The sequence below is a fragment of the Leucopleurus acutus genome, assembly GCF_964270905.1.
Source record: "Leucopleurus acutus genome assembly, chromosome: 3".
Classification (NCBI taxonomy): domain Eukaryota; kingdom Metazoa; phylum Chordata; class Mammalia; order Artiodactyla; family Delphinidae; genus Leucopleurus; species Leucopleurus acutus.
Genome location: NC_139145.1, coordinates 139628466 through 139639568, shown reverse-complemented (window position 1 = coordinate 139639568; position 11103 = coordinate 139628466). Strand labels below are relative to the sequence as shown.

General features: G+C 35.3%; 1 protein-coding gene across 1 annotated transcript in view; it reads right to left on the bottom strand.

The window, feature by feature from the left end:
* Positions 1-429: 429 nt before the first annotated feature.
* The window catches only part of FGF10 (fibroblast growth factor 10), a gene marked incomplete at both ends in the record, with an annotated part of 78891 nt that continues 68217 nt past the window's right edge, over positions 430-11103 (bottom strand). The window contains 2 exons of the mRNA XM_082836093.1: positions 430-627; positions 4834-4937. Of these exons, the coding sequence (XP_082692219.1) occupies positions 430-627; positions 4834-4937 (302 nt within the window). The remainder of the gene's footprint in view (positions 628-4833; positions 4938-11103) is intronic.

Here is an 11103-nt window from a genome sequence, read left to right as displayed (position 1 = left end):
ATTGAATCATTAGGCTTGAATGAGCAATGAAAGTCTTTGATATGAGTTCGTATTCCATAAATAACTTTCCCGAAGATCATTCAACAGACTGTTCCTTGTCCTTTAAGTTCTATCTCAGAGGTTAAAAACAAAAACATAAACAAAAACTTAACCCAAAAACTCAGCCACAATATTGTTCACTTAGGAATAACTTCCATCCCATCTGATCTGCTTATATCTCAATTACAAAGCAGGACACAGAACTAATTAAGAGAACATCATATGTCAGCAGAGAGTACAAAAACCTTCAAAGGCTTCCTTTCTTTCAACCAAGCAGATACTTGCAATGTGTCTTTTCCTTTTGAGCTACTATCTTCACGAAGAACACCAACTTTTACCAACTGGTAAAAGAGCCTTTGGTTATCCTGCATCCACAAACATTGCCTTCCTCTATGAGTGTACCACCATTGGAAGAAAATGAGCTGAGGTGTTTTTCCTTCGTGTTTTCTGTCCTCTCCTGGGAGCTCCTTTTCCATTCAATGCCACATACATTTGCCTCCCATTGTGCTGCCAGTTAAAGGATGCATAGGTATTGTATCCGTTTTCCTCAATCCTCTCCTTCAGCTTACAGTCATTGTTAAATTCTTTCTGCAAGGGAAAAGCAAAATCTTTTATTCCTACGGTGATGATACTTGATTCTATTTCACACAAACCATCCAGAGAACTCCAGTTCCTGGGTTTTATTTACTGTTGCCATTTGTACATAAGTTGTGCACTTAATACAAAACATCAACAACAGAAGAGTAAAACTCATAGAGACAAAACAGATTCTACATTAGAAGGCATGTGATTTATTTTAATCTATCATCATAACCACATATTGGGCCCCTTTTAAAAAGCTGATGTGCTTTGAACATGACATGTTTAAGTGCCTAGAATGATTGTTAAGAAGCAAGCATTCCAGTAACAATATTCGTGATGAGCCAAGGATAAAGAATGTTGTTATAATCCTATTTTTCAGAGTAATAACTGGGGTTCCACGGGATAAACAGAATTACAGGAAAAAAGTGGGCTTATCAAGTTTGCAAATGTTATCTACCTATAAATCCACAATAAATACACACACAATGATAAGAAAGCAGATTTTAAAGCAAAACCATAATAGTTCTAGATAACCAAGAGGCCCTGGGAGTGAGGGATGTCCCTCTCTTCCAAATACCAGATTTCTCAATTTTGTAAATTATTTACAATTTTCCGTAACTTGGAATTTTGACCAGTTTTACTCTGAGGTTTAGGAATAGTTGAACAGTAGGACATGAGACAACCTTGCTTTGTGAATTTCCATGTCAAAGAAACTATAAATCTGGTGACTAGCACTGCTTATATTGTATAAGCCTGAAGACTTGGGTCCTGGGAAATTCCACTTTACAGACACAGTCCTTTGGCTTTGTTTCAAGTGGCCAAGTTTTTTAAGGGGATCTTTTGTGACAAAGATTGATCACTCATTCATCTTAGAAATCCAGATTCTCACTCTGGAGTTAATAACAAAGAGGAGATACCTCACTAATCTCAAAACTCTGACTTCAGAAATATCCCTTTCCCCTTATACCCAAACTAAAGCAGTTAAAAAGCTAAGGAATTGGGGCTTTTGCTCTTCGGGGTCTTCTCTATGCAAATCAAGGGCATTGTAGGCATCTTTCAGCTGAAACTTCTACTAGGCAGTTCAGTTTTTCTCACCTCTGCACTTTTGGAAATTTTGACTAAATTCCCAGTTCCTGAATGTGTGTATATTTAAATATCCAGGTTTCTGCAGGCTAGATCCTAATTTTGAACATTATCACAACTGTAATGAGCAGGTATATTTTATGTTAATGTTGCCAGTTTGAGCTTTGTTTTCTGGAATTTATTTATCCTCTGTGCTTCTCTTCTATAAAGAATATTTAAATGTAGTGTTCAAGTAACAACTTATTTGGTTGAAAGTAAGAAGAAAAGGTAAATTATTTAAGGTAATGATTTTAAAATAAAAATTATGCATTAGAGAAGATTTGAATCCTTAATTTGAGTTTTTTTTCTATTTATTCATCCTAGTCTGTCTAAAACTATGGTTTTAAAGGAGAGAGTGATTTTTTACATGAATAATTGTATTTTTTCAATAAAGAAGGCATAATTTAGAGACTACAGAAGGATTGAGGTTATTTTAGCTGATTTTATATTTGAAATGGAGCTATGTATAAAAAAGTAGGAATGGATGCTAAATTATTTTTCCTCCCAAAAATTAATTTATAGAACAATGTCTCTGAAAGTGAATTACACCTGTATCAGACTCCTCATCTCAGGTATTTTGAATACTTAGACCATTGGTCAAATTTTTGTATCAGAATCTCTGGAGGAGACCTAGGAATCTATTGTTTACAGCATTTAGGTGAATCATAAATATTAAAGTCTAAAAAAAATCTAGGCTAGAGCAAGATCTCAAAAGTAGGGTTTTGGTAGTTTAGAAAAAGGTTTTGGATTTCCTCAGAATACCAGGGAAATTTCTTTGGTTTTTAAACCATGCCCTACAAGGGCTTGTCCTCTATACTTCAGTTTTATAATCTATTTACTTAATTCCATCTGTCAGGAGAAAACTCAGTATACAATAGTATACAATAGACACATTGCTCAGAGGGTGAATAATGAAAATCTAAGAGAGATAAGTTTCCCAAAAGGGAATCGAGGAAAATATTCAAGAGACTAGAATATATAGTGTTAGTTTAATCAACCCCTCTGGGTTTTTGCCTAATTGCTATTTTCAAGAAGGCTATGGAATCAATGGAAATTGTCTGAAAAAAAAAAGATAGGAATTACAAGAGTATGTCACCTGATATACAGAATATATAGGATGTGTACTCATGAATTTTTTTTTTTTGGTATACCCTTTAAATGCAAAGTTCCTAGTCCTATTCTGCCCTGAATAGGGTACTGAATTTGAGTAGATTTTTAATTTAATTTTGAACAAGCCATACTTCTTTACTCTTCCTGGTGGTAATGCAAAATTACAATAACAGTACACTATGGTTAAAGAATGAGCTTCTTTCTGAGACAGGCTGAAAGTGGAATGCATCGGCTATGATGGGCTGAGCTACTTGGAAAGGTAGTTAGGTTAATGCATTGTGCTATTCCATGCTGAAGAAATCATGTGGGACAAGGCAAACCCTGTCCTCTTGAAGTCCACAATCTACTGGGAGAAGACAGTCAACAACAGACACATTATTGAGAGAAATATCTGATAAATGCCACTGTAGATCATTAAAATGGTATGATGTGATAGAAAGCAAATGAGCATCTACATAAGCAATAGAGAATGAAATAATCCATAGGCCTTAGAGCTCAAGAAGAAGCGTAGGCACAGTGTGTGAGCTGTGTTGGGATAGAAGAAAAAAGTGGGGGAATGGAAGGAAAAGTATTAAATATTTTTATGACAGCTCATTTGAGAGCTATCCATTTTTCTTTGATGTCACCTTTTTAAAGAAATATACTTTATCAATTAAAAAATATTTCAATCTTTTATTGCAATTAAAACTTTTATATTTTCTCTCTCAATCTAAATTTTTATTAGGTTTTACTTTAAAGCATTGGTTTTGACTATGCATTAGTATCTCTTCAAAGAATATGTGCCCGGACCTCTTACTCAGTAATTCTTATATAAGAATTAGGGAGGGAAGGGACCTCGGCATGTTGATTGAAAAGAAAAACAAAAAATGTCTCCAGAGTGGTTATGCTGTGAACTCCCAAATGGAACCACTTTTTTAAATGGTCCATTACTCTTCTAGGCTCATTAGTAGAGCTACCTATAATGGAAAAATTTAACTAAAAATTTTCTAACCCCTTCACCCAAAAAGCATTTATCCTAGTCAAAGAGGCTCACCCAAGGTATGCCTGACTCCCCAGTTATAAGTGGATCTGATATGAATGAAATACAAGGCTATTGTATGTCCAGACCAATGATGGAATCAATTTCCAGTGACTCTCACATTGTGGGTACCATACCAGGAGCATTAGGGAAACCTGGGACCTCGTTAGAAATGCAAAGTCTTACAGATTTAACTGAATCAGAAAATCTGGGAGTGTGTTTTAACAAATCCACTGAGTGATTCTGACACTTACTTAAGTTTGAAAGCTGCTGGCCCGAGGCAGGCACTGCAATCATCCTTATACTAATCAACACAATAAGTTTATTTACACATTTTTAAAGTGATATTCCCTGATACTTGCTATGGAACACAGGGATGTATGTACTCAAAGCGCTGGCTGGGTACCAGCTCCGTAACTGAATTAATCATTATTGTTTAGGTAAATAAAATTCTGGAGTTGATTGAACAGCACAGAAAATGTTGAATTTCCTGATGTGTCTCCCCATTTCAGATTTTAACGGAATACAAAACACCCATGCCCTCGTTTTATCTTCAGCTATAACACATACACACAGAGTATGTGGTTTTCTACTCAATCCAAGATCTTTGTTTTCAATGATTCTTCTCCAAGTTGTCTGCAGTAACCATGACAATCTGACCAGATGCTTCCATGAGAGTCTGACTGGTTAGCTCAGAGCATTCAGAATATTAGCATTCAGAGCACTGACTGATGAATGCCAGCAACAGTCTGCACGGTAGACTAATGGGTGAACAACAGAGGAGATTACAGAGTTGGAAGAGCTGCCTTGCCAGCCCTTGAAACGCTGGTGACCAGCCCTTTGTGGTTCTATTTACTAGCAATAGAATGATAACAAAACTATTTAATGTCTGGGGGAAACATTGCAAAACTGTGGTAATAATTTACTGAAGTGGATTTTTCAAATAAAAGTAGAATACTTACTGAGCCATAGAGTTTTCCCTTCTTGTTCATGGCTAAATAATAGTTGCTGTTAATGGCTTTGACGGCAACAACTCCAATTTCCACTGAAGTTATCTCCAAGATACCTAAAATATACAATTCAAAAAGGCTAAACTTAAAGAGTCACATAAATTTAGTTGAAAGAAAGAAAAATCAGAAGAAATTATGGTTTATTTTTTGATGCCTCCAAAATCAAAAATTAAAATAATTGTGGGAAAAAAACCCCAACCTTTTCCACTGTGCCTAAAAACATAGCAACAATATGGAAAAAAATAGTAAGTCTTTAAATGAATTCCCTTGCATTTTACTCTGCGCATATAGGGGAAAATATTGTTTTAATTAAAATGCTTCCTTTGCTAACTCTGCATTTTCAACTCCATAAATATTGAAACAGCTCTGCTCATCTTAGCCTAGGTTTCACAAAAACTTATCAGAGCACACATCTGTACTATGGTATTAAATTAAACCTATAGCATATGTCAATAATATGTCAGATTTACTTCAACCTGTAAAAACAGTGGTAAACTGTTTCTTCTTTGTAGGACTTTTAGATAAACTAAATCTCTTGGCTACATTTAACTGATAAATTTATTTTTGGCAAATGTGTTGACATTCTGAAATACTGAGAGACTAATCCCAATATACACATTGTCTTTAAAATAGCAGAATCACTACTCTGGGTTGGGAGAAAATCCATTAGTATTTTTTGAAGTTTTAGTTTCTTGTTTCCTAGAAAGAATGAAAAACTAAGGGAATTAGGAACTGATAGACAAGAGATCTTTTCCCCTAATAGACAAGTTTTGGTTGGTGCATCTAAAGATAATTTTCTCTGAAAAGTTGGTAGGTGAACTATCTACTTAAAATGCCCACCTAGTTTAGGTTAAGGAGACCTCAGGTCCTAAACCTACTTCTTAGTTTTAAACCCTTGGGAAAGCTTTCTCAGGGCAGAGAAGCAGCACTGTGATTAGCAAAGTTCTGAATCCAGACTGAATTTGAATCCTGGCTTTGCATTTAGTAGTGAATGAACACAGGAGAAGTCACTGAACTGCTTATGTCTCAATTTCATTTGCAAAATGAGCAGCATATTAGTATCTCCCTTCTAGTTTTGTGATGATTAAATGAGATAGTACATATAAAATAATTAGAAATTGCCTAGAGCTTACTGCCTCCTTAATTATTATGAGAGGAAAGTTTTCCTCTAACAGTTATAGAGTTTGAAGCTTCTTCTTCAACAAGCTGTGTAAATCCTGAACAGAACATACAAATTCCCACTGGCTTAGCCTATAAAATCTGAAAGCCAATATATGTTATCATTTATCCTGTACTTACTATCATAAAAAACACCATCCTAAATGTGGTCCACAAATTATGTTTATACTCTTCCTAGAGGGAAAGAGTGTCTTGTTCTTAAGACATGGACACCTTCTTTCCTTTCTTCACAGGTTAACAAGCCATGTCATGGTCAATAGAAATGCTTTCATGCCCCCAAAGCAAAGCTGACATCACTAGAGAGACTTGTGCCAGAACTACATGCCATAGAACATTCTGTTCTTATATTCTACAGGAAGCCTGTGACCTAACACAGCATACCTCCTCATTAATAGATTGAAAGAGATCTCATTTGGCAAGCTTAAACAAGGAAAGATTGTGAAGAGTGAGGGAGACAGTAGCTGTATTTTTTTGTTTTGTTTTATTGGAGTATAGTTGGTTTACAATGTTGTGTTAGTTTCAGGTATACAGCAAAGTGATTCAGTTATGTGTATGTCTGTGTGTCTGTGTCTGTGTATATGTTCTTTTTCAGATTCTTTTCAGTTATAGGTTATTACAAGATATTGAATCAGTATCTGTATTTTAAACATCCCTTTTCCTTATACTGGTAGTTGCCCTCAAGGTACAAACACATACACACATTTATTTGCGCATTTTAAAAAGTACTTTCTTGTACTTTATTTCTTTAATTCTCCTAACAGTCATCTAAGGAGGTATGATTATTCTCAATTACAGATGAAAAAATGGATGATACTGAGGTTTTGTAACTCACAAGGTGATAAAGTGACATAGGTCTATAATGAGGGACCCAACACCTAAGCCTCTCACTTTCAGACTATTTTGCTCTCCATCTCTGACTATTTTGCCTCTCCCTCATATCTCCCGCTTCTTTCGCATTTACACAAGGGAATTCTGCTAGAAAACCAACTGACGTAATGACTCATCGAGATAATAGTCTTTAACGAACTAATATGCTTTTCCTCCCAAGGATCTGGCAGGCCACAGAGGATGATGCCTGAGTCTCAGAGAAGGAAATCTAATATACTTTATTTATGTCACAAGCAGAAGATATAGAACAAGATAGTGATAAGAATCTGGGGCAAAATATTTAGACTGCTATTTGCTTTGCCTGCCAAAAAGGCAAGTAAGTACTATCAGTAAATTATAAGGTGTTCCCTATGTATGCTTTTGTAACTGGAAATTGTTAGAATGAAAAAGGTTGATTTCAGCAAAGAATTAAAGATTTTTGAATGTGAACAAGAAGTAGTGGGATTAAGCTATAGTAACAGACTGAGTTGGCAGAAGCAAAAATGTTCTGGTGTAATAAATATTACCGAATCTTTGATTATTTCTGAGAGTGCACGGGACATGGTAGATCATATTTATGCTCAGAAGCCCTTGGGTTTCTTTCTGCTTTGCACAAAATAGGAACACAATATTCAAAGAATTCATCAATCAATTAACCATTTTTCTTACTCTGCAATCAGTTAAAGCTAGCTTGAAAAGGTTCAGTATGCTTCAAAATAGAAAGAGGAAGACCTGGATGATTTAAGTCATTTTGAGTCCTGAAGATAAACTTTTGGATACACCATATGTCATTAAGTCATAATTGATAATCTCGTGGGTAATGGACAATGACATGTCTTTATTGTAAATATCTGTGAATGTGTGACTTTCTAAGGAACTCAAGTCTAAAGGACTTGCCTATTTTTTCATGAAGAATCTCTCCCATATTCTCTGTTCTTTGGTGAGGATGATCAAGTTTGCCTATAAAAGCATTTTTGGAAAGCATGTTTGTTGTTGGATTAATAAGTTATAGTTCTATGGGTGTATAATTTGATGCAAAATTGAATGCCAACTGAAGGAAAGCCTGCCAGGGGAAAGTGAGGAACAAGGCAGGAAGTTGTTAGAAGGCTGGGGAGTTGTCAGTCTCAAGTTATCAGCCATCTTCTACAGACTCTAAGGATTTTGGCAAATATGAAATATTTTATCTAAAAATATATAACTTTTAAAAGAACATATTAGAAAAAGCCAATTTTTAAAGCAAATTCCTTTAATAATAGCAATATATTAACTTTATTTTGAACTGTATTTGAAATCTTAAATAATAAAGTTTGATAATCAATAAAACAAAAGTGATTGTGACAAAAATCAGCTCCTGTTAATTGGCAAATTCTACCGAATGAGGCAGCATCACCACAGTAATAGGGAGGATTTTGCAAACTGATGAACTCCAAATGGAAATAACGTAGACATCACAATTTTCATGTAAATCCGTTATTCTTTTAACTTTAGGGCAAGAGTTATGTTTTGATGAACCACTGAGTTGTCAGTCTGAGGACGTAGCCATTCAAAAGCATTTTTCTCAGCTTATGCCTCTCATCCTTCTCCAGAAGAGAAGCATCTGAACTGTTTTCTCTCCAGCAATTACATTTGACCAAGACTACTCTTTTTGGGCTATGATAATAAACAAGCTATTGGCCTAGATAGTAACTTTCTCCTTAAATACCTTTTCATGGATATAACAGGAGAAAGAAAGTAAAAGTCATTTAAGAAAATGGATATATACAGGGGGGAAGTTAGATGTAAAAAATAAATGCAAAATCCCATTCTGCTCTCCTAGATAAGCAGAACATGAATATATAAATAAATCCTGGAGATTATTTGAGTAAATTAATTCTGCTAGCATGTACCTAGCACCAATGTGCAGGGCTTGTGTTAGCTCTCACGATGGAGGATGAAAAAACAAACGAGACACCATCTTTACCTTCAAGGAGTTTTAAAACTGGGTAGGATAAAGACAGGAATAATTTAAGTAATTACAGCACAGAAAAATATATTAAGTGCTCTATTAGAAATAAAATATGTTGCCATGGCTTTAAGTAGTAAAGAAGTCATCCTGAAGAAGGTGGTTGGTATTTGAGGTGAACCTTTCAGGGGGTAGGATTTTAATAGGTGGGAATTGAAAAGTCGAGGGGAACATTTTAGGTAGAGAAAAGTGAAAGAGTAATGAAAGGCATGGAGGAGGGGAAAGAGCTCAGTGTGTGCCTGAGCCACCGTTGGCTCTCCCCACCGATTGCACTTTGTGGGGGACACTCAGTAAAAGTAAGGGTTCTGCTTCATTGAGTAGCAGTGATGCTCTCCCGGGTGAGGAATGTACTTTTTTTTTTTTTAATTTTTAAATTTTATTTATTTGGCTGCATTGGGTCTTCGTTGCTGTGCACGGGCTTTCTCTAGTTGTGGTGAGCGGGGGCTACTCTTCGTTGCGGTGCGCGGGCTTCTCGTTGCGGTGGCTTCTCTTGTTGCGAAGTGTGGGGTCCAGGCATACGGGCTTCAGTAGTTGTGGCTCGTGGGCTCTAGAGCTCAGGCTCAATAGTTGTGGCGCACGGGCTTAGTTGATCCGTGGCATGTGGGATCTTCCTGGAGCAGGGCTGGAACCCGTGTCCCCTGCATTGGCAGGCAGATCCTTAACCACTGTGCCACGAGGGAAGTCCTGAGGAATATACCTTTCAAAAAATTTATTGTGAAACTTGGAAGCAGCTCAATAAATGTCAGAGCCTTATGAATTCAGAATCAGTCACATCTTACTTTTGTCTAAACATTTTAACTCAAAATAGATATTAATGCTATATATAGTTTGTTAGTTTTAGTCAATGTGCTGAAACATATCATGACTAGTATAAGATGATACACAAATCCTATCCTCTCTAAGTCTCTTTCTTCCCCATGAATTGTTCAGTGGCCCGAATAGTTATATACTAATATAGAAAGACCTATGGAGTGCCTTGGCTTGTCATATTTACACCGTATACCTCCGAGATTATGTGACCATACCCAATAGTGAGGGGCTAAATGGCTCCAAATATGGTATTCAGTTTAGAATCACTGTGGGTCTATCTCATTAATTGTGTATCTTTCTCAAAGAACTGTAGTAATCATAGTGGTCTTTTTAAGAAAATTATTAGAACAGTGCAGAGTTCATAATATGTGCTCAATATGTATTTATTGAATGAACAAATGAATCATAAGTGGTCAGTCCAATGACTGGCTGAGGAAAGAAAAACTGGGTGTTCATTAAATAATTTTTTTTTCTTTTGACAGTAATCATCTTTGTAAAATCTTGAGATTAATTAGTAATTCCACATCCAAATTAAAGTTAGAGGAAATGCCAAAATGTGTGCTTCAAACAAAAGTTGATGAATTATAAAATATAAATGCTTATTATTCCTTTTAGGTAAATTATAACAAAGGCAATGATAAGGATTGTTTTACCTATTTAAATACTTTTCTCCAAAGTACTATTCTATTCTCAAAGTACTATACTATTCTAGCAAACACTTGATTTTTAGATTTCAAAAGTATTTTAGAGAAGCATACTTTTTAGTCCACACAAAGGGATTCACTTCCGTATAGACTAATTTTCTGGGTAGCTAAAGTTTTTCAGCTCTCAGACTTTATTTATTAAAAAAAATAATAACTTGGCTCCTAAATCTTCAAGTTCACTCATTTCCTTGTTCATATATGGAGATTACTAGTTACAAGTTTTTTTTTCTTGATGACATTAGCACTGATGGCTTTCTCTGCTGTGAAAGTACATTGCTCTCATGAGCTTCTACATTAAACTGCCAAATTAATATGTGATTTTGTTAAAATTGAGTGAAAAATATGAGCAAGGTTTGGAGATTTTCTTTTCTGAGTACAGGACATGAGGCTTTATGCAGAAACCTTAGTATTTCTTTCTGATAGGCTCTCAGTTATATTCTGGAGAGTGGATATCTACACAAGTGTAATGTTAAAATTCTGGGGTAAACATAAAATATATAGCTTTAAGTCTAGAACAAACTGCATTTGTTTCATTATAGACATAAAATTAGATATTTTTATGTCTATGATGAAACACATGTAATTTTTCTTATGTAGTAAAAATTATAACAGCGAATTCGCAAATAACTTAATGGGGCATAATTTTGCTTTATAAACACT